A 24,684-nucleotide genomic window follows, 5' to 3' on the forward strand; every position below is an offset into this window, starting at 1 on the left:
GGTTTAATGTGTCTGTTTTGAGGTTAGAGGTTGATAGTATAAACCCTCTTCACCTCAGTTAAATAAATATGTGTGAGGTTCAGATTTTTTTGTTTCTTTGTTTTTCACAGTAAGAGTAGACACTTTACCCTTGTTTGAGTTGGAGACGGATAGGTTTGAGTCGTCATATTCGTTGTACTGAAAAATAATCAAATCTTTAATCAAATCTTTTTGCTTCGGAGTTCTTAAAATCAGGAGTAAATCTGCCTAAGAGCTTCCATGCATAATGTTCTCATAAATCCATAAAATAAAGTTTTAATGGTATCTTAAGTTATTTATCCTCTTAAAAGTGCAAGATTGTCTAAGACATTTTCTAGAGAAAGTGTCCCAAATCAAAGACAGCAGTCAGTCAGTGTTTAGTGTATGAAGGTCCCCAATAAGGATCAATAAATAGACATTCATGGCTTTAGGGGTGAAGTGACATGCAGTGAGTGAACATTTATTTAAACTTAATTTGTTCTATTCTTATTACATCATGCCATGCCTAGACCCTTTTGTGTTATCAAGATTTCAAAATACAAAACTTAAAGGAAAACACCCTCGTTTTTTAATATTTTACTATGTTCTTACCTCAGCTTAATACATACCTATCTTTTTTCAATGTGTGCACTTTTAATCTTTGTACAGCACTTCTTGAATGTGTTGGCATTTAGCCTAGCCCAATTCATTTCTATGGTTCTTAACAAAGTTTTATTTTGTGCCACCATACTTAGTCGTGTAACTACTCGTGTAACAGTCTTTAAATAGGGAAAAACATGGAAGTGTTTGGTGGCTTCAAAATTAATCCATGTTCAGAGCCATAGGAATGAATGGGGCTAGGCTAAATGCTAACACATTCAGGAGGCGCTGCACAAAGATTAAAAGTGCACGCGTTGGAAAAAAAGATGGGTATGTATTAATTCATCTACCGGTAAGTTGAGGTGAGAACATAGTAAAATATTAAAAAACTGTGGTTTTCCTTTGAATGAAATGGCTCATAATAGAGTTTTGCCTGCAAATCTGTCCCCTCTAAATCTTTTTTGTTTCTTTGTTGTCTCATCTTTCTACCTCTCTTTTCTGTCTCTTGCAGTTCCTTCATCTGTCTATCCTTCTTTTTTCCCAGTATACCTGTAACTCCTCCCCCACAGATGTTTCTGGTTGACCTGATTTGGTGGGAGTCATGTGTGAACTATGTACTTATTTCCTTACCGTGCCCAGCAGCCCTTAACCACCTGTTTTAGAAATAAAAATTTATAGATTCACTTTTTCACAGATGGTATCAGCTTTGGTACTCGGTGAACCGAGTCTGTAAGCTTCAGATAAAATCTGATTAGGACACTGGCAACTTTTTACTGCAGTGTCGAAGTAAGAGTTTAATTTGCCTTTTGGCTGTTTTGTTAATGCAAAGTTGTTTCAAGGATACTCAGTATTATGCAGTATTAGGCCATGATGTTACCATTAGCAAATATTTTTTTATACTGGCCCAGTCAGGACAGTGGTTCAGGTTTTCACTTGCCCTTACAAAATTTTCACTGGCCCCAATTAAAAATATCAGTGTCACAAATTTAAAAGTAATAATTCAAAAGTCAAATATAATTGTATACATATACAACAGACATGTTCCAATGGAAAAAGGCTCCCAACTTTTCTGCTTTCTGTAAACTGACAGCAAACTGTGCAAAATATTGCATAATTTCTTTCGTCGTGTTTTGCCCCAGTAAATGTCAGCTTCCAAGATGTTATATAATATACATTGATGAAAATATATTTGTAGTGACTGAGGGTGAAGCACGTCTTTCTCGCTAGTTAAAAATAGACAACTTAAGCAAAGAGAAAGTTAAATTCAGAAAGTAACCTAGAGAGAGGAATGTGATGCAAAAATTTTAGAATTAAAGCTTTTATTTATTTTTAAATGTTTTGTCAAAATTTTTTATTTATAAATATTTGAGTGGGGGTGATGTGGATTTTGCTTTTACAGCATTTATTTAAGGGGTTGGCACACCGGCCCCGCAGCGCCGCGCCGTTCTAAAAAAAATCTAACACATTGTTTTCTATGAGTCTATGCACACCGGCGCCGACAGGTGGCGGCTGTCCACGGTGCCCAGCTTTGACTCAGGAAGTTGCTCAAATCCCTGTCGCACCACAGAGCGCCACTCATATAGTTTAACATTAAATATAATGTTATCATGATATTTGTCCCAAATCATTAATGATTAACATTGGCTGCTGACGTATATTAAAGCAATAAGCCCCAAGAAGCAGTGGGTTACCAGTGCATTTTATAACAGCTAAGGGGTGTTGTTAGGCACGACGCGAAGTGGAGTGCCTAAAACCCCCTTAGCTGTTATAAAATGCACTGTAACCCCACTGCTTCGCGGGACTTATTTCTTTTATAAAATGGTTACTTCATATACATAGCAGGATTTCATAAAATAAAACACAAATAAGTTGTAATTATATTAGTACAAATATTAGTCTTCCGCCAAACAAAGTAGTTCATCAGAATCAAGTGTGGCTGAAACAGAGCGTAGGTCACAATCAACACAGACGCAGCAAAGACACAATGAAAATATGATTACAGACTGTGGTGTTTATTTTATAAATCAACATTCATCTAATTTAATTTATTCATTAACATTTATATCGTGCAACTGCTGAAGTGATGATCAAATATGCTTGGAAGCATGCTGAACTCTTTCCCCGTCAACATTTTTTTTTTTAAGTTGCCACCCAGTTTTAGTTTAATGCCTAACAGAAAAATTATCTTCTTTAAATAAACATAAAATATCAAATGAAAGAACAGACCATCCGCTTTCAAGCAACAACAAAAAAAAAACATTTCATCAACATTTGTTCTCTTATCACCTTTCAATTTTTCAGCTAAAAGCGGAGATAATTCCATTTTTATAAAGAACTTTTGTAAGAGATCAGATTCAGAGCCATCAAAACGTACACGTCACGCTAAATCCTCTTTATTGACGAAAAGACTGTGGTGTTATTTTCATAAATCAATATGTAGCAACATTGGCGCAGTGATACTTCTGTAAAGCGTTCTCAACCGTGGGGTACCGGGGTATTTTATCACGGCTTATAACGCTTTTCAACCAATCAGAATGAAGAACCAGAACGAGCCATTTTTGAGCCGCTATCTGACTAAGCTTGCATTATTTAATGTGCACTTCCGGTTTACGATACCTCCGAGTTGTCCTAGACGCGACTCGACGCGGCGCTGAGCTGCGCGTTCGGTGTGCGACCCCCTTTAGGCAGGCATAGACTACAAAACACAGTGGCCTGATGATTCATTTTATCCCAGCAAGAATGTTCAAAGAATGAATAAAATCTGAACTTTTGTACAGTGGAGTGAATGTGTTTGGAGATGTGTTTATATTTACGTTTTTTGAGTATTTTACCATTTAAAAAATTCCAAATATCTTAGGTTTGAAATAACAACATCCCCACTTTTACTCTGGTCTTTGACTTTTGTACTATATTGCATGTTGGTCAATCGAATTTAAGTAATAAGCACATCATATGTGATGCTGGTTAAGTCTGATTTGGTGGACACATATGGCTGATAGATACCAGACAGATGTGATTGCCCTGCAGTTCAAGGGTGCACAGACAAGATGGGCGGTAGTGGGAGGGACACAGCTGTTGGTGGTGTGCTTACATGTCTAACCAACTTCATTAGTAAGGAAAGGTGCTGGCTCAAGGCCACAACAAAAGTAAACAGGACATGACGGTTTCCAAAATAAACAACATCCTCTGATAAAGTATACTGACCTTCCCTCTCTCTCTTAAATCACTGCCTCTCTTTTGCATGTTTCCATCCTACAGTTCCATGACTCTCCAACCTTGCTGTTCGTCTTTTCTTATCCCCTCTTTCTTCTCTCCTACTAATTTTTAAAACCTTTTTTACTTATTTGTGTACCACATAAGTATAACTGTACACTAATTAAATTTTTACTGTAATGGGCATCTTCAGAAGCATCAAGTTGTAAAAAGATTTTACGAGATATGATGTGTTTTGACTGCAAGATGCCAAAATTAATTTGCACCCCGGTATTATTGTCTGCTGTAAAAAAAAAATTGATTTTGAAAACTTGCGGTAAATCCTGTCCAGCCAGAATAAGTTTGACGCAGGCGCGCACATGCAACATAGTTTTTGCACAAGAAGGCATTTAAGGGAAAATGTATTGTATTCATTCACGGTAAACGTATTATACAGATTTATTTATTTTTTTACCACAGAAATAATTTCAGGGACATGAAATATTAAAATGTGATTTTCAAAAATAAAACTTCTTCAAATGTTTTCAGTGTATCAGTTCTTTTTGAACATTTCCATCTCATTTTAACAAAACCATGATAATATTGAAAACCGTGATTACTATAATCATGATATGAAATTTTCATTCCTTCCCATCCCTAAATAGTAATGAAAGTTAATACAAAATATTTTCTTTGTTTCATATAAGTAGAAAAAAAACATTACTTTGAAACTATTGGAAATTTAAATTAGTTACAAAATGTGTTTGGATGGCCTGTTTTTTAAAATGCGTAATGTGTATTATACATACACTGTAAAAATGATATCATCATAACTCATAACATATAATTTGATGTTCATTTTACTTAACAAATTAATTTAAACTATTTCAGTTTGTTTTTCTAAGTTATGTCAAATGTGCTAAGTCAAAACTTTAAGTAGGAGGTTGAATTGACTTGCATAATTAAGTTGTTTAAACTTAATTTTTCTGATTCAAATACAAACTGAACTATATAGATTTTTTTTTAATTGTCTGAGACTATATTAACTGTTAAATAATTGCTTTTGTTGAAGACTCAGATTTAATGATGAATCATTTGACGTGATTTCAGCCTAAAGATTCACATTTGTGTGTTATTTCACTTCAGAAGATGAGCTGGCTGGTCATTCAGTGGTGCATGAAGGAGTGCTGACAGGTCAAGGCCCAGCGTTTCTACCAGAGGGAGTGGAAAAGAGGGACAGAAGAAGAGAAAACGGAGCGGGGAGGAATGGGTGTTGGTAAAAACACCACCTCCAAATCCATGGACTCCACCGCAGAGCTTGCCAAATATGATGAGGAGACCAAACACAGTGCAAATTTCTACCCCATCCCAGTAAGTGTGTAATCAGTCAGAAAACAATGCATTCAAACCTGTCATTACCTTCGCTCTGCATGACATCGAACGCGGCGTCTTTGTCAAATGCATGTGTGCGTTGCCACTGTAAATGAGTGCCATTTAAAATTCAATTTGGATTTCTAAATTGTTTTTAAGCTCATTTATATGTGAACATTTTATGAAACAAACCTATGTTTAGTATATGAGCACATACGCAAAGCATTTACAATACAAACATTAGTTTCTTCCTTCACGTCTTTTCACCAGAGTCGAGAGTAACATCAGCATCTATTTTGTCCCAGACTTACCCAACACTCCAGTCAAGCTTATGAGCAACTAGTTTTAAATTTGGACCAATTCTTATATATAATAACAGCTGTAGTGCAGTGAGGGTAATATCATGGTAGCTTGATGTGTATACCATGGTTTGACTAATTACTACATTCATAAACTTTTAAGTAGCCTTTACATCGTTGTACTATGTCTAAAGTGTCTGTTATATTCTGACTGATATGATGTCTTGTTAGAAAGCTGTCAGTACAGATAAAACATGACAAATCCTGGTTTCAGTAAACTATTCCTAAATTAAGAATTCTGTTGTCCTTTTTATCATGTCAGCATGACCCTGAAATTTGAACGTGTCCTGCTGGAGTGTGTTCAGTAGGTCTGGTCAGCACATGGGTCGAATGTCTTAAGGTCGTGTGGCAAAATTATTAGCTTGACACTGAATCTCTGGCATTTAAATCTGGCACAGAGAACCAAAGCAAATCTGATGTACTATAAGCATTTCTCCTCATGACGTGCCCCCTGCGTATCGTTGGCTTTTTTTAATAATGACACTCGTATCGATTTTAACCCTTTTGTTACATGATAGCAATTGCACAGTATTCAAGCACTATCAGTTTCCCATCTTTTATTTCTTGATGGATGTTCATTGCTCAATGGTCACATGTCTGTGTGTTTGACAGGTGGTTAATGGGGTTGTCCAAACGCCTGGAGACCAAGACACCGAAGACACAAAACTCATGGCCATTTACACCAAAGACAGCCAGACAGAGGACAAGGTGAGATTTCACTATCGTCTCCTGCTGAACGTATGCTGTAATTTTTTTGTTTGTTTTTTGGGGGGTGCATCAAGTCAGACAGCTCAGTTCCTTGAAATTTAGTTTGGTTTTGATTTGAGCTCCCTCTTCCTAAAGTCACACCTTTTTGCAGTCTTGTAGCTCTATTGCAATTTCATTGACTATTTCTTCACTGATCAGATCAGACATTGCACACGAGTGATGAGAAAACCTGAAAGTTGACTATATTTTGGGTCTTGTAGAACATACTTGGCTTTTCATACTGTGGCCACCATGGCTCTAGAAAGATATACTTCCTCTTGAGTCAGCACCTGTTTTCAGAAGTGTATTTTTTAAGTCATTACTCATCCTGCAAGGTTTGTGAAGTCACAGTTAAAATTAAATATACATTTTTATTTAGTTTTAGTTAGTTTTTCCTTGTGCACATCTGGGTATGCACTAGGGGTTTGTTGTGGTCTCATGATATAATCATACTTTTTAGCCCGTCTCATTCTAATGCTGGGTATTATGGCATAAAATATTTGAAGAGCTCAGATGCAAAACCCTCTAAGTGCGTCCAACACTAGCTGGGCTTCCATTCAAATGTGAAGCGAAACTTTTCAAAATTCGCAAACAAAGAAAACAAACAAATGCGAATTGGGTGCTTTCCATCAAGTTCGAGTGAATAAACAAGACACGCATAGAAAATGGAGACAGGACTGCATGTAGTCATAATGGGGCAAATTATGAATTTATTAGCAGTGCAGCTTTTAATTGCCAAACTGAATGCTGTGCACCGAAGAAGGAATGCAGCATTTTTGATGCAGGCACTAGCAGCAAGGGCATTAAGACGACGTCTAACTCCATATATGGTAGGGCTGCACGGTTTGGGTAATTTTTCCCATTGCGGTTATTGATGCTAATATTGCGATGTGCAATTGCGATTATACTTGATGGTTTCATGAGTCAACTTGATGGGTTTTAAGGAAAATCCACACACAGTTTAGCTAACATGTGTATTTGTAAAACTAGAAATGTTTTCGTATTGTCACGTGATGTAGCAACTGCTCAGTGTCAGTAATCCTAAATCCAAAATACCGCCATACAACAGACGTAGAGTTTTTTTAGCTACCAGATCACTGTCAACCTCCTCTGCATCCATCTTCGCTCTGGTATAAGTGACGAGACGACGCACACCACACACGTGCATGCCACACGTGCACTGCCTTTTTTGTTCGTTTTTCTTTCTTTTTTGAACAGCAAGGAAAATCATCAAACTGTTATCAGAAAGTTTGTGTTAACAAGTCCACACATTTATTTATTTAATATAATTGCATCATTTTGCTGTCATATAATTGCACAGGCTGACATCGCGATTGCGATGCGATTAATTGTGCAGCACTAATATATGGTAAACACAACAACAGCGGAAACGGCTAGATGGGCAGTCCCGTGCGCTTAATGTTTGCTAACTAGGGCTGGACAAAAAAATAGATTTTTCGATTAATCTGGGTTTTTTATGTGGTCGATTCAAAATCGATTCTCAAAGAGCAGAATCGATTTTTCTTTCATATTTATTTCCCAAACATTGACGTAAAAATAACGTTAATCTAATTACTAGTCTTCTTCACTAGATGTCACCCTCTTTTTTGCCTTGCACAATGTTACCAAGGAGCGAGAGGTAAGCCTGTCATTCATTCATTCATTCAGTGCTTAAAATGGCGGTTTCAAGTGCTTCATCGATGTTGATGCCACCTTCACATAAAAAGTCAGAGGTATGGAAGAGGTATGGAAGCATTTTAGATTTTGCAAGCAAGATGACGACGATAGTGTTGTGGCTTTTCATTTCTTTTTATTAATTACTCACTTGTAAACTGCTGTTCACTGTTCTTTTTTATTAATATAGTATTTTGTATTAAATCTATATTTATTGAGTTGAATCGAGTATAAAAACCAACCTGAGAACCTGAATCGAAAATTGAATCGAGAATCGAAATCGAATCGATTTGATAGCTTGTGAATCGAAATCGAATCGATCTGGAACATCTGAATCGATACCCAGCCCTATATGCTACGTCAGAATTTATTAGGCAAATACGTTTCTGTCTCCCATTATTCACATTTACTCTTTTTCGCATAAATAAAAAAAAACACCTAGAGCGAGCATAAAAACATTTTTTGCAAGGAATTTTTATTCGAAATTTGTCGTTTCCATCACTCGTTTTTGATGCGAAACTTCAAAATGCGCATAAAATCATGGTGATGGAAACATGGCTAATGACTCCTAATGGATTCTGCCAACAAACCAGTATTTCTGAATGGCCTGAGGCTGGGATTAAGCACATTTTAAACAAAAGTATTTGCTGAACTTATAAAACGTGCCGAAAGCACCCAGTCAATATTATCATCTCATTTTTGATGGAGGTGGTGTTTACAGGCTTTCACATCTGAGCGCTTCATTTCCATATTTATAACTTTTTATTTTATATGGGTAGTATTATAATTTAGTTTTGCCATAAATAATTCAATAAATTACCCCTGACACGTGTTTTAAATCTTAGCAACTCTTTGTTGGCTTGGTCTCAGGTGTCTCTTGTGTTTTTCCCAAATCTATTATCTCTTCCTGTTTTTAACAAGTTTATTTTTATCACACCCTCTTTTTATTAACTTCTTTTTTTTGTAACTTTATCAGCAGCATACATGCTGTATGCAGGACCCATGATAGTTTTAATGTGGCTGTATTAATACGGTACCTCCGTCATTATGACTCTGCACTTTTTTCTCACAGAGAAAACAGGACAGCAACCTGTATAGTTTCCTCTCAGGTTTCAATGCTGATGCAACACTTGGATTTTCTTTTTATCTCTTTAGTACTAGTTTTCTGCTATTGTTTAGAACTCATGCGACTGGTAATCTAGATTAAGGTTGTGAGCAAACAACATAAAACAACATAACAAGAGAATTAATGTAGCGTGTGACCGGTGGAGTAGAATGACTTGTTTTGTTCTTTTATACTTCACTTGACTACACAAACTGTGAGAGTATATTTGCATGTGTGTAAATATTGTTGGCACATGTTTTATCAAAAGCACTTACACTTTTAAAAGTGAAAAGTTCATTCAACTTAAAACTTTACTTAAGTTTCACAAAAACTTTTTTTTAGGTGTTACCAATTGAAGTAATTTTTTTAACTTGATCCCACTTTTTACATTACTTTTTAACTTTTTTTGCATTCCTGTGAATTGAGCATTCAGCACAATGCTCCTCCCAAAATGCAATTTGTTATTTTGACTGAACATTGAACAATGTAGCAAAATGTTTATGAAAGTCTTCATATCAAACATATTGCAGTTGTACTGTATCTTGCATTGTGTTTTAATTGGTGATCTTAAGCTTTGTTCGAAGAATTCAGCTGTTAAATTTTTCAGATCATCATTATTACACCTTCTGTTCATTTTTAAAAATCAGAACTGATTTCATTGATCCAAAAAGTTAGTAAATTATCACTTTAGTTGCATTCAAAGGCCCTGATTTGCTGCTGATGTTATATCATTGTGCGCGCGCTGATGCTGTTTATAGTATTCGGTTTCTCTGGAGTCCAGATCTGTTACTATAGGAACTGTCCAGAGTCTGACTCCCATGTTTCCTGTGCTTCTCTGCTTCAGTGCTCCATATCAGAGACGATTGATAGTGCAGACAACATCGACGCCAGGAGAATGGAAATGATATACACCATAGAGGACACACCTCCATGGTACCTGTGTGTGTTCCTGGGTTTACAGGTACTAATACACATATGTAGCCACACACATGCTGTATCATTTACCTGTTCATGTGAAAGTGAGGTACACTATACAGTTCAGTTATTTTATATATCAGCCTTGACTTTACAGTATTATCTCAATACTTTATACTATAGCAATGATTTTTATAGGAACATGCCCGCATTTTGGGAGTTTAGCCCATTAACCGTATCCCCCAGAGCCAGATAAGTCCATAAATACCCCTCTCATCTCTGTGCGCGCTGCAACTCTCTCCGACGCAGCCCCCGCCAGCCCAGCCCAGCACAAAGTCTGGAAGTGAATGGCTCCAGCCAGCACACTGCTCCCAATAAGCGAGAAAACAACGCGAACATTTTCCTATTTATGTGTTGTGATTTGTATAGTCACATCGTGTACAAATATCAAGGTCATATGAGACACAGTGATCTTTTAACAGTATACATACTGGGAACTATATTCTCAGAAGGCGAAGCACTGCTACTTGGGCGGAGTGATTTGCACAACTCTGACCGAACTCTCTGCTTCTCACCGGGGGTCTTCTCGGGTGCTGCGAGCAAATCACTCCGCCCAAGTAGCAGTGCTTCGCCTTCTGAGAATATAGTACCCAGTATGTAAACTGTTAAAGACGGCCGTGTCTCACATGACCCTGTTATTTGTACACGGTGTGACTATACAAATCACAGCACACAAATAGGAAAATTTTTGCGTTATTATCTCACTTATTGAGAGCAGTTTGCTAGCTGGAGCCATTCACCTCCAGCCCCGGCGCCAAGCCAAGCCAGCAGGGGCCGCGCCAGACAGAGCCACAGAACGCACAGAGATGAGAAAGGCATCCATGGACCCATCCAACTCTGGGGAACACGGCAAACAAGCCAAACTCCCAAAATGTGGGCGTGTTCCTTTAAGACAAGCTTATATACAATATATAAATATAAAGTATAGACAAAACATAATATTGTTGGAATTTTTATATTTTTCCTTAGATGTACATTAGCGATATTAACTGTACAAAAATTGCCTGTAGGATTTTAATCAGACAATATATTCATAGTGCTGTAACTGTTAGCCAAATATGCTTAGGATTTTTTTATTAAGTGTATATGTGTATACTAAATGTATACTTCACAACAAAGATTTAAGACTTTATGGGGCAGTGTAGTACCAGATGAAAATCCATGTTTAAGCTGTCTGAACAGAAACCACCTTGCACTGACATTAAAATATATCAGTGCTATTGTTTTGTCTCAAGATGCTCACAAATAATGTTTTTGTAAGGTATGTTTGTAATATAATATTATAACTAAGGCCTAATCTTGGCTTTATCTAAACATCACAGATGCTAGTTTTCCACTTCCAGAAAACACAGAGATGATGTATAAAAAAATGTATTTTACCATTTCTCCTCAGCACTATCTAACCTGCTTCAGTGGGACTATTGCTGTGCCATTCCTGTTGGCTGAAGCCATGTGTGTGGGATATGACCAGTGGGCCACCAGTCAGTTGATTGGCACTATTTTCTTTTGTGTGGGCATTACCACCCTACTGCAAACCACCCTCGGATGCCGGTAAGTTTGTGTGTGTGACCCATCAGATAGACATAGCAATCCAGAAATCCAGTTTGAAACTCTTCCACTTTTTATCTGTCTCTTTCTGTGACATTTATAACAACGTCCATCTTAAATTTTCCATCTGCATTTAGGGCCTCCAGGCACTCTGAGAAAGATAAGATGATAATATCTAAAACATTGTGCTATACCTCCACACAAGACAGACATCAGTCTCAGCTGGGCTTTGAATGAATCATAACTCTTTAATATGAACAGTGTAGTGATTATCAGATCTGAATGCTTGCTCACAATGGCAGAGCGTTGTTATATACGCATGAAGTTTGCGTCACTCTTTTTCTGGGGTGAGGTGGGCAAGTTTGAACAAGGATAAAACATTATGATATTGCTGTAAAAGAAAAGCAATTGATGCAAGAGATGTCAGTTTGTGGTCAGGCAGGAGTTGGTTTTTAGTGGTTTGGTGTGATCTCATGATGTAATCGTAAATTACGCCTGTCCCAAAAAAGCTGGGTGTTATGGAACAAAATATGTCTCAACTTGATTTATTTTTTCCCTTTAAATGTTTAAATAAGCAGGGCATGTTTTACATCCTACGCATGTTTCAAATCTCACCAACCCGTTTTTAACCTGGTACCAGGTGTCTCCTTCCACAGCTGTTTTCTAGCAAATCTATTTTCTCATCCTCTTTTTAAAATGTACGTAGTTTTTTTTGTTGTATCATACTTTTTGGTTCTTCACTTTCTGGTGATCTTGTTCCTTATAATCTTACTCTCTCGCTCTCTTTTTATGTATGGTATCTTTCTCTGTTCCTGTTTTTCTCATTGTCATTCTGCTGGCTTTATTATAGCACCAGTAGACACATTTTCTCCTTGTATTAAAGGCCACTTTCTTCAAATGACCCATCAACCCTCGAGTCTTCTCATGAATGTTTTTCTTCATCTCAGTGACTCTCAGCCCACTAGAAATCACATTTTTCTTAAAAATGTGGAAGAGAAAATGATAAGGGGATTTCAAAGGTTCTTGCTGCGGGAGAACTGCTTTCGTTGGAATAAAATCAAGCTCTCCGTTGGTCATGTAACAAGAGCTCTGATGAATATGGGTCACTTCAGTCTTAGCTGTCTGTCAGTATTTGTGTTCATTACACATTTTGTCAGAGAGATTTAATAAGATTTAGGCAAAAAGTGTTTTGACCCTTTAAATAGGCTTGCTTTCGATTATGTGTGTGTATTATGTGAATGTGAAAAAGGGAACCAGGAGCGTGACAAAAAAGCCACGACGCATGCAAATTATGTGCATAGTCAAGTGCCAGTCACTGGATACAGACCTTAAAGTTACTAGGCCTAGTCCACACGGACACGGGTATTTTTATAACCGGAGTTTTTTCTCCTGCGGTTTAAAAAAAAATCCCCTCCACACATGCTCAATATAAAAGAAATCTCTGCCTTCGTGAACACACAAAAACGCGCTGTCAAGAGCATGCCACACCAGCAAGCGGTGATATAACGGTAATTGTAAGGCAACGTTGGCCAATCAAAAGCCTTAATCAGAAGCAAAAAAACTTGTTTTTACTGTCTACATGACAAAACTGCAACCAGTGTTTCTTAAAATCCTCACCCTGGCAGGGGTTTTCAAAAATGTTCTGTTTCAGTGACGTGATACTGCGTGTTCATGTGGAACAGCCGAACCACGTATAAAAAGTCATGGTTATAAAAATACCGTGTCCGTGTGTGGACAAGGCCTTAGTGACATTAAAGTTACTTGGTATAAATAACTGAGGAAAGTGCATTATAAGCTTAGTGACTCTATCATAACCATATCAGCGTTTTTTCTACATAATAAGAGTTATCACAAGAAATATTATGCAGTCTGTTTGCTTAAGCTGTCATTATATGTCTGTGATGAAAAGAATAACAAATATTTATTTTTCTGATTATCAAACCACTGTATATTCTGACACCAGATGGACCAGCTGTCAGTCTGTGTGGACCAATAGCAGCCTGGTCCTTATGTGGCCTTGCCACGTACTTTGATTTGATTTGAATAAGGATTGAGTGATTTTGATAACACAGGCCCTCTTACAAAATAACTAGTGCGTCAGTCTCTTATCTTCAGACCTTGGGTTCAAGTTTATGCCTTATCCACATGTACAGTACAACTTATTTTCTAAAAGCACCAATAAAAATAATTCATGTGTGGTATCACTGCTGTATCCGTTCACTTCACTTTTAATGTGATGTTGCAATAAAGCACATGATGGAAAATGCTAATGAGGAAGCTCATGGTGATGGTGTTGACAAAACTTAAGTAAATTCCAAGACAGATCTCATGATGGGGATTCTGGGAAGGTCTTATAATCGCTACTGTCTGGGACAAACCTTATTCATAATATTTGGTAATTTCCTTTTGGACATCATGCCTGTTCTTTATCTTCCATTCTCTTAGTTTTTTTAGTTACTGGCATGCTTTCTGCATCAGATACCCGTCTGATGCAGTCTATCTCATATGATCCTCTGTTTTGACGTCACAGCTTGTGGCACATGTGGTCTCCAGGGAAACGTGAATGAATAAAGGAAATGATGAAGATTAGAGTGGAAAGCACATGACGAGTGCTGCCGTGTGTCTGTCTGTCTGTGTGTGCGTGTGTTCTGTCTACCTGTATTTGCGGACCACCAGTATGTTTGTTTGTGTGCCTTTAACTTTGTGTGTGCTTGTATGTGGTCAGCCAGCTGTGTGGAAAGCATAAAGTGATCATATAATACATGTTTAATTTCACGTTTCTTATATTACCCTTAATACCAGATATAAACATTCCCAATATACAAGTTGTTCTGACCCTTGGTTTCTACTTACAGATGTGAATAGTGACCTTTTTAAGCATAATCCATGCCCATGTGTAGACTTATGCCTGCATGTTTAAAAAAAAATACTATTTTCATTGTCAGTGATAGTTCAGCAAAAAATTTACTCATCCTCAAGCCATCCGAGATGCATGCTGTATGTCCATCATCTTTTAGACTAATACAATTTTAGAAATATTTTAGAAAATGTCCTGGCTCTTCCGAGCTTTAAAACTGTAGAAAGCAAAGTCCATGACTTTCGAGCCCAAAAAGTACATTCATCCTTTACAGAAGTAATTCACACAGCGCCATGGGGTTAATAAAGGCCCAATTCTGAGTGCATTCGAAAAATATCCATATTTGAAACTTTATAAACTGCACTAGTCAACATTTCAAGTGAATCAAAACCTTTCATAAAAGTTGTCTTATACAACCAATACCTGTTTTTGACTTAGGGCAACTTAATAACTTTTTTCTACTTTATTTACTTTGCATTAAGAAAAGATTGAGGAAAGGGAATAAGGGAGAATTTTTAAATCAAGGTCCTTCTTTTTGTTTGTATGTAAGTGGTCTTCATTCATGTGAATAATCTTCAAAGTGTATGTGTGTGGAGACATCTAGTGACCAAAATCGTGTTATGACCAACTTATGAGAATTTCAATGAACTGGTTCAACAACTCCTCATTACTCATGTGGTAGCATGTTATTATTTTATATTTTACGTTTACACATTTGGCAGACATTTTTATCCAAAGCAACTTGCAGTGCATTATAAAAGGCTTTTAAGCATGTGTGTTCCTGGGGATTAAACCCATAACTGCTAAGGTGGTGCTCTACAGCTAAGCTACACTTAATTGTTGTTCAAGAATGACTTTCCCAACAAAACACTAGTACTTACTACGTGGATACTTAATATGGGTTAGGGTTAGGTTCAGCATTGGTAGTAAGTAGTTTGTAATTACATAGTACTTTGTAGACCTGTTCTACAGGTATATACTATTACATATTTAGTTATTTTGGGTAACACTTTACAATAAGTTTTTTATTAGTAAACATTAGTAAATGCATTAACTAAATTGAACAAACATTAAACAATATAGTTTTTCAGCATGCATTAATTTTATGTTTACTCCTTTCCCACAAGCATTTTTTATGATTTTATAAAAGTTTAATGTCTTCCAGAAATTGTTCTTCCTTAAATATATAAACATAAAACCGTTTCATCCTACCTTCATTTGTTCTCCTTTTATCACCTCTCAAATATGGGTAGGTTTCTTAAAAAATACCACATTTTGAGCAAAAAGCTGTGATCATTACATTTTTGTTGGGGATCAGCGCGATCCCCAACACATACACGGCGTTTGAACTGTTTTCCCTTAGGGAATACTTCAGCATTTTATTAATTGGGTAACAGCGCCACCTGGTGGATAATAAAGGAAATCCGGATTGCTGGAAAAACTTGTCATTGGCAGGTACGCGTGCGGGGTGCATGATCTCTGGAAGCCAATGTTGATATTTGAAATCACCTAAACAAACACGCCCCTACCCCAATAGAATCTGGACTTTTTTTTGATAGACCCGCCCCACACATACGCAACCCAGACAATAATGTTGGTTATTAGACACGCCCCTTACTGCTGATTGGCTACAAGTGTGTTTTGGTACTCGGCCCGACTCCCTTTTCCAAAGTGTTCTTTTTAATCATGCACCCCGCCTTTAACTCGTCAGTGGCAGGGAAAGAGTAGATTTTAGTTAATGTCAATACAGTTATTCATGTTAGTTCATGGTGCATTAACTAATGTTAACAGATAAAACGCTTAATTTAATATATTAGTAAATGCCAAAATTAACATGAACTAAGATTTAATAAATGCTGTGTTTCCCAACCAGGGGGCCGGGGTCCACAGGGGGGCCTCAGTAGATTTCCAAGGGGGCCTCAAGATGACTTAAAATAAAAAGCATTAAAATACGCTTAAACAAGCAAAAATCAACATATTTCTTATTTTTTGACCATTTTAATAGCGAATATGCATCTGTCATTCCAAATTCTATTTAATTTCATCTGGGAAGAATTGAGTGAGTCGGGGGGCCTTCAAATATTTTTGTGGGCAATTAGGGGGCCTTGAAGTGAAAAGGTTGTAGAAGTATTGTTCATTGTTATTTTATTTTGGCTAATTGCATTGACAAATTGTAAACAAATACAACCTTATTGTAAAGTGTTAACGTTGTTTCTTATTTATTTAACACAAGTCTATTATTAGGGTATAATGCATTTCAGATAAACCTGCATATATACAGTAATCGCGTCAAACCAAAATAGACAAACAAACAGTGGTGGATCACTACCATGCTTATGTTGATCAGACACTGTCTTGCTGTTTTAGTAGGCAGGATTAAATATAATACGGATCAGACCGAATGCCATCTAGTCAAACATCAGTCTATGTTAGTAGAGTATACAATGCCATATAATTGTTTTATAGAGCAATTTACAGACATTTAAAAAAAAAATAAGTTCAGCCGAAAATAAACTGTTTCTAGGAAACGTTTGCCTCCAAGATCTGACATCACTGACTGACAGTGGGATTTAGCCATCTTGACAGGAATTAAAGGTTTGACCTCATAATTCAGTTAAGGGCTCGGTTCACAGGAAGGTGATGACTGATGTCTCTAAAGATTAATGTGGGGTGAGTGGTGTGTTGTGTGCGTGCTGTAGTTGTTCTTATGTCATCGATTAATGCATTTATATGTGTTATGCCTCCAGGCTTCCATTGTTCCAAGCAAGTGCTTTTGCGTTTCTTGCTCCAGCGAGGGCCATTCTGTCTCTGGATAAGTGGAAGTGTAACGCAACAGGTACAAGTCGCACGCACAAGCACACACTTTTGCGCACCCTGTACTAAAAATAACATTCTGATTGTCATGTGCTCTGTGCAGTTGTTCCTTTATTAAATAGCACAGAGCTGCCGCACACAGAAGACATCTGGCATCCCAGGATACGTGAGGTGAGTAGTTACAGAAACAGAGAAGCGTGGGGTGCAAACAAAAGCCAAATGAGATTATGCACACTCAGAAATTGATCATACATAAGCCCCCAAAAATATCTTTTTCAATCTATTACTTCATATGGTTTGATAATGATGCTGTTTCTGTAAATTGCATTGGTACAAGGCTTTCCTAAAACACGCATCATTAAACATATGTGTTAGGTTATCTTTTGAAAGGAATTAGTGTAAACGGATATCGATTCTTTATCCAAGTTGAGACCGTAGCAGGCATGAAGTCAAAGCAAATTAAATCAAATTAGATTAAATGGAGCATTAAACTGTCTGGAGGTCTTTGTCAATGACACCGTTCAGCCTTAATCTCTTATAAACATTAACACATCCGTCTTTGTTTTGTTCATCGTGTAAATATACCACGCTTGATCACACGTACCAGCTATTGTTAATTTGTTACATTTGTTTATTGTCACTGTCTTTAGCTCAAATTGTTAATCAAGCAATAAGTGGATGCTATAAATCCTCATTAGTCTCTACACATTTATTCTTTCTCTTACAATTAAAGTCTATTCTTAAAAATTATGATACAGATCTGTCATAGTTAACTCTTTCCCTGCCAGCACAAAAATGTGATGCCTTCCAGAAAATGTATTTCTTTAAATATATAAACATACAATATATCAAACGAAAGAGCAGAGAAAACTCTTTTTATTAATATAATAAAAATAATATTTTTTTTATAGCGCCTTTAAAAGTAGTATCAAAGGGCTTCAGAAGAAGGTATGGGTAGGTTTATTCAAAAACACCAAATTTCGAGATACCTATATTGCATTTTGGTTAAGGATTTTTTTTTAGAGGTCTAGATGATCAAAACATACACAGAGTATTTACTGCTTTTGAAACCATAGATGATTTTGTGTTTTATTGGGTAAGAGCACCTCCTAGTGGATAATAGCGAAAATATGGATTGCCGTAAAAACTCATCATTGGCAGGGAAGCGTTTTCTCTTAATTGACGAGATAACTGTTTCCCCGCCATTGACAAGTTAACTCTTTCGCCGCCATTGACGAGATATCTCGTCAATCAAGAGAAAACGCTTCCCTGCCAATGACGAGTATTTCTGGCTTTCCGCAGTACCGCTATTATCCGCAACTTTTTAAACCCGGAAGTATTGCCCTATGGCAAGCGGCTGCATGTCCGTGTCTGTTTTAAAGATCGCTCTGAATGGGATCTCTATGAAAAGTCCGTCACAAAAATGGAATTATCTCTGCTTTTTGCTCAAAATGTGGAGTTTTTGCAGAAACCTACCCATATTCAAGAGCTGATTACAAAAGAAGTACTGAAGGTAGGATGAAACGAGTTTTTGTTTTGTTTGAAAGCAAAGGGTCTGTTCTTTCATTTGATATATTGTATGTTTATATATTTAACGAAGAACATTTTCTGGAAGGCATTAAACTTTAGTGAAAATCATGAAAAACGCTGGCGCTGGCTGGCAACTTTTAAAAAAAAACTGCTGGCAGCGAAAGAGTTAATGTGTTTTTATATCTTTTTGGTTATCGCAGTCACTTTATTTGTCAACTTGTGTGTGTGTGTGTGTGTGTGTGTGTCTCTCTCTCTCTCTTTTTCTCGCTCCCTCTAGATACAAGGTGCTATAATAGTGTCCTCTTTAATAGAGGTGGTCATTGGGGCCTTGGGTTTGCCGGGTGTCCTGTTGAAGTATATCGGGCCGCTCACCATCACCCCCACAGTCACTCTAATCGGCCTCTCTGGGTTTCAGGCGGCTGGAGAGAGGGCAGGCAAACACTGGGGCATCGCTATGCTGTGAGTATGGCTTACACTAGGGCTGGGACGATTAATCGTGCAAATGCACATTTTCTCAATGAATTAATTTGAATGAATTACGGTGAAAGGCGGCGCATCTGAAAGCCAGAGGTGCAGAAACTCAATTTGTGCCGCAGAAGAAGTACCAAATACAAACGCTATTCCAGGAAATGTCTATATGCATATTTATAGTGCTGTTCTTCTAATTGTTTTAGGTAATTTTTTCATCATAATAAATAATATTTTTAATGATTTTGTTTAACGAGTGTTGCTTTTTTAAATGCACGTAATAAACCACTCAGACTCATAATGCTGCATTTACACCAGCCGCGGTAGAGGCATCAAGTGCGAGTGATTTCAATGTTAAGTCAATGTAAAGGTGCGTTGACGCACTCGTGGAGGTCTCGCGGCGCGAATTCAGCGTCTGGCATGGTGCACGAATGGTGTATTTGTGCGTTTGACGTGAATTTGTGGCTGACGCCCGAGTTGAAAAATTGAACTTAGGCGGATTTTCGCGCCATCAGGAGCCTGCTTGCTGCTGGGGTGGCAGCCCCGCCCGGAGTCACTCATTCAACATGAAGGAACGCTTAATATTGTCTGTGTGCAGTCACCCGGAGCTATAGACCCTTTTACAGCTCACGTCATCAAATAGCCTGAACAGGCAACAGAAGTGGTGTTATTCCCCATTGGTTCTAACATGTTAGCAACTCAGAAAGTTTCCAGCATCAAAATGTCTGGTTGTTGCGTTTGGTTGCACTAATATAATATACTAATATTCGTATTTATGTATCTGGCCACTTTATTTTTAGCCATCTGCTAACTTCTATCCACTACACTATAGTACACGGATCTGGTAGCTGCATTGAAAAAGTTGATATAGTTAACTTTTTAAAATTATTTTCTTCAGCATACACTGCCACGTCATCATTGTGTACAAACAGTTAAAGGGTCTATACGACACAAGTTCTTATTTTTATAGAGACAGGAAGGACCTCGTCTGGAAGAGTGTCAGTGAGGACATTGGGCAACCTGGCAAGTTGTAAATACACATTTCACTTTTGAGTCATGTGACGTTTATCGACCCAGGGCATTTCTGCCATTTTTTTTCCATATGCCATGATTTCCCCCTATAGTAAGGTGACCAAATAGAAAGCGGTAACTCTCTCGATGAATGCACCATCAACATCAGCCATCTTGCAAACAGACAACCGCATAGCACTTGCCCCTCCCACAAGAAGCGGATTTCGCCTGTGACGCGCATCAAATGCATTCAACTGTTTAAGCGGCAAACTTGGCGCAGTAGACGCGATTTTGACGCCTCACACGTGGTTGGTGTAAACGCGGCATAATGATGTTATATTGATAAAAACTTCCTACTGTTCAAAACACTGTAGTACATGCACAAGCTGTGCATGAAACACAGAATCGGAACTTTCAAAATCGATTTCAGATATTTTTAATAGGAAATGCAATTTATCATCACAGCCTTGGCTAACAAACACACGTGTGCATGCTTACATGCATAAATATAGTCGTGATATCTCACATTTTATCATACGTGTCACATGAACTTGTTGTTTTCTTTTAAACAGAACCATATTTCTGGTCCTGCTGTTCTCCCAGTATGCACGGAACATCCAGTTGCCGCTTCCCATCTACAAATCCAAAAAGGGCTGGACCTCATACCGCCTGCAGCTGTTCAAGATGTTTCCTGTAAGCATCCTTGCAGTAATACAAGACAAACAAGTCTGATAATTTTATTGTGGAAGAGAAATTAAAGGATAAGTTCACCAACAAATGTCATAAAAGTAGTCCATATGAAATTTTGAAATAGTTGTGTGTGTGAACCATTATTTAAAGGAATATTCAATTTTCTTAAAAGAAAAATCCAGATAATTTACTCACCACCATGTCATCCAAAATGTTGATGTCTTTCTTTATTAAGTCGAGAAGAAATTATGTTTTTTGAGGAAAACATTGCAGGATTTTTCTCATTTTAATGGACTTTAATAGACACCAACAATTAACACTTAACTCAACACGTAACAGTTTTTTTCAACAGAGTTTCAAAGGACTATAAACAATCCCAAACTAGGCATAAGGGTCTTATCTAGCAAAACAATTGTCATTTTTGACAAAAAAAAAACTTTTCGTCTAGGTCCGGTCCAGCGCGACCTAACGTAAATGCGTAGTGACGTAGGGAGGTCACGTGTTACATATATAAAACGCACATTTGCGGACCATTTTAAGCAATAAACTGACACAAAGACATGTATTAGTATCAGTTGACATACAACAATGTCGGAACGGTCCTCTTTCAAGACGCTTGTAAACACTTGGGGCGGAGTTTCGCGTTCGTCTTCTGTGACCTCTTGACGTCATGACGTATTGCGTGAGATCGCCTGGCGCATCACGACCAGATCTAGACGAGAGGTTGTGCTTTAAAGGTGTATATTTGTTGTTTTTCTTGTCGGAAATGGCAGTCGTTTTGCTAGATAAGACACTTATGCCTTGTTTGGGATTGTTTATGGTCCTTTGGAACTCTGTTGAAAAAACTGTTACGTGTTGAGTTAAGTGTTAAGTGTTGGTGTAAATTAAAGTCCATTAAAATGAGAAAAATCCTGCAATGTTTTCCTCAAAAAACATAATTTCTTCTGGACTGAACAAAGAAAGACATCAACATTTTGGATGACATGGTGGTGAGTAAATTATCTGGATTTTTCTTTTAAGAAAATGGAATATTCCTTTAAAGATAATTTTTAATTGTGCTTGCCATGAGCTTTGAGGTAGAGAAAAATTGTCATGTGGAGTTGAAAAAGCACACAAGAACAAATCCCATTTTGACTGATGAATCTTTAAATCTGGACAATGGCAAAACAATCCCACATATCACAGTTAGGATTGCATAGACATTTTTATGAAAGCAATACATGATTGATTTCTGTATTGCTGTGGATAAATATTTTTTTTTCCCAAATTGAAGTGTAATTAAGAAATTATGCCGATCATTAGCAGTCTAGTGTCTCTTGCTCCAATAGTTTTAGGCACTTTCAGAATCTTGGCACCCAGCTGTTCATTACTCTCTGTGATGGAGACTCTTATGACCCCGGTAATGAACACAATGTTTCACCGCTGAGATGTGTTTGGCCCAGGTTGTAAAATGGATGCTTTGCAGACAATGAAAATAAATTGAAAATGTGCTGAATAATCCATGACAATGAATCGACAGGGAGCATTACCATGTGCTTTTGTCTGCCCATGTATTTGCTTTTGTGGTCTTTATCATTCGCATTTACATAAATCCTTCATTAGAACAATTTGGGAAAAACAAGAAATAAGCTTGGTTTAAATTACGTTTGTCCAAGCATTGTGCATTATTATTACAACTAAATATTTAAGTGTATCTCTTTTGTTTTTTAGATCATTATGGCAATTCTTGTATCGTGGTTTCTGTGTTTCATCTTTACTGTGACTGACGTGTTTCCTCCTGAGAAAGAAAAGTATGGATTCTACGCCCGGACAGACTCCCGACAGGGAATCCTGGCAGCCGCCCCGTGGTTCAAGATCCCCTACCCCTGTGAGTGTTTGAGCATCTCTTATGCTGTCCTGTAAGCTAGCAATGCTATTATCCTGTGTTTAATTCCAAGGGAATACATCTACTCATATAAAATGTTTATGCACGGTAAGTGGCTTTGGATAAAATCGTCCACCAAGTGCATAAACATAAATGTTAATATAAATGTGCATTCCAGAATTTCAGTGCATTAACAACCCATTAACAACCATTAGGTTTTATTGGGAATGTTTTTTTTAATAAGACACATTATGACAGCAAGGCATTTTCAACAAAATTACGAATCCCAGGTTTCCCAATGTTTGTATTGCTGTGTGCTAAATCTGATGACATTACCCACAATGCTTTGTGTGATGGGTTGTGTGTTTCAGTCCAGTGGGGTCTACCGACAGTGACGGCAGCAGGGGTTATAGGAATGCTGAGTGCTGTGGTTGCCAGTATCATTGAATCTATTGGAGACTATTACGCTTGCGCCCGTCTCTCTGGAGCCCCGACACCACCTGTACATGCCATTAACAGGTATAACACCCAGACACATTGGTGTACACACCCCTTGTTGTCTAGATGCATTGTAAAAAACTAAATTTTTCTTTCTTAGGGGGATTTTTATGGAGGGCGTTTCCTGTGTAATTGACGGCGTGTTTGGAACAGGGAACGGCTCCACGTCTTCTAGTCCGAACATCGGGGTGCTGGGCATCACAAAGGTACGTCTTTTCCAATTTAACATCCATTTGATGCATTTAATTTTGTGTTACGTAAAACAAATAGAGGACTATTCTCTGATTGATTGGTTAATTTCTTTTCTCTCTCTCTGCTCCGTTTGGGTAGGTGGGCAGCAGGCGAGTCATTCAGTATGGTGCAGCTATAATGCTTCTGCTGGGATTGGTGGGTAAGTTCAGCGCTCTGTTCGCATCATTGCCGGATCCAGTCCTGGGGGCGCTGTTTTGCACGCTGTTCGGCATGATCACCGCAGTCGGCCTTTCCAACCTGCAGTTTGTGGACCTCAACTCTTCCCGCAACCTCTTTGTCCTCGGCTTCTCCATCTTCTTCGGGCTGGTCCTGCCCAGCTATCTCAAAGACAACCCGCTTGTCACTGGTACACTTACATACACATGTATACTTGCATACTACAGTTAAGTGTATCTTGCCATGAGAAGCTAATGAGGAACCTTGTGCTCCTCTTTTAGGTATAGTGCAGATTGATCAGGTGCTGAACGTTCTCCTTACAACTGCAATGTTTGTTGGAGGCTCCGTGGCATTTGTGCTGGATAACACTATTCCTGGTAGGTTTAAATCTAATGGTATGTTTATTAAAGGGATAATTCACTTTAAAATGAAATTTCTGTCATTTAATCATCCTCATGTTGTTCTAAATCTGTATGAATTTCTTTTTTCTGATGAACACAAAAGAAGATATTTTGGGAAATGATGGTAAACACACAGCAGATAGTGACCATTGACTTCCATAGTAGGAATACAAATATTTTGGAAGTATTGTGATAAATGATGAAGAAAATATTATGATAAATGATGGTAAGCACACAGTTGACAGAACCCAATAAATTCCATCATATTTTTTATTCCTACTATGAAAGTCAATGGTGACTATCTGCTGTGTGTTTACCATCATTTCACAAAATATCTTCTTTTGTGTTCATCAGAAAAAAAGAAATTCATACAGGTTTAAAACAACATGAGGATGAGTAAATGATGACAGAATTTTTCATTTTAAGGTGAACTATCCCTTTAAATGCTTTTTAGTCCACAGCGTTTGTTTCATTTGCTTGTTGCATATGCTTGATTCTGATTGGCCAGTCTATACTAATAATACATGGGAAACTGGATGTTGCAAATCATATTGACAGGTAAAGTTTAATATTAA

General features: G+C 37.5%; 1 protein-coding gene across 4 annotated transcripts in view; it reads left to right on the forward strand.

Moving 5' to 3' along the window:
* The window catches only part of slc23a2 (solute carrier family 23 member 2), a 57,187-nt gene that overhangs the window by 11,060 nt on the left and 21,443 nt on the right, over nucleotides 1–24,684 (forward strand). For 3 of the 4 annotated variants that reach the window (XM_073867685.1, XM_073867684.1, XM_073867687.1), the window contains 13 exons: nucleotides 4,936–5,160; nucleotides 6,132–6,227; nucleotides 9,890–10,006; nucleotides 11,414–11,571; nucleotides 17,173–17,261; nucleotides 17,343–17,410; nucleotides 19,047–19,228; nucleotides 20,821–20,941; nucleotides 22,649–22,805; nucleotides 23,174–23,321; nucleotides 23,401–23,506; nucleotides 23,631–23,898; nucleotides 23,990–24,085. In XM_073867685.1, the coding sequence (XP_073723786.1) occupies nucleotides 5,056–5,160; nucleotides 6,132–6,227; nucleotides 9,890–10,006; nucleotides 11,414–11,571; nucleotides 17,173–17,261; nucleotides 17,343–17,410; nucleotides 19,047–19,228; nucleotides 20,821–20,941; nucleotides 22,649–22,805; nucleotides 23,174–23,321; nucleotides 23,401–23,506; nucleotides 23,631–23,898; nucleotides 23,990–24,085 (1,711 nt within the window). In that variant the 5' untranslated portion in view covers nucleotides 4,936–5,055. The remainder of the gene's footprint in view (nucleotides 1–4,935; nucleotides 5,161–6,131; nucleotides 6,228–9,889; nucleotides 10,007–11,413; nucleotides 11,572–17,172; nucleotides 17,262–17,342; nucleotides 17,411–19,046; nucleotides 19,229–20,820; nucleotides 20,942–22,648; nucleotides 22,806–23,173; nucleotides 23,322–23,400; nucleotides 23,507–23,630; nucleotides 23,899–23,989; nucleotides 24,086–24,684) is intronic. The other variant, XM_073867686.1, reaches the window with a different exon arrangement.

Source organism: Misgurnus anguillicaudatus, chromosome 5 (assembly GCF_027580225.2).
Source record: "Misgurnus anguillicaudatus chromosome 5, ASM2758022v2, whole genome shotgun sequence".
In the NCBI taxonomy this organism is placed as follows: domain Eukaryota; kingdom Metazoa; phylum Chordata; class Actinopteri; order Cypriniformes; family Cobitidae; genus Misgurnus; species Misgurnus anguillicaudatus.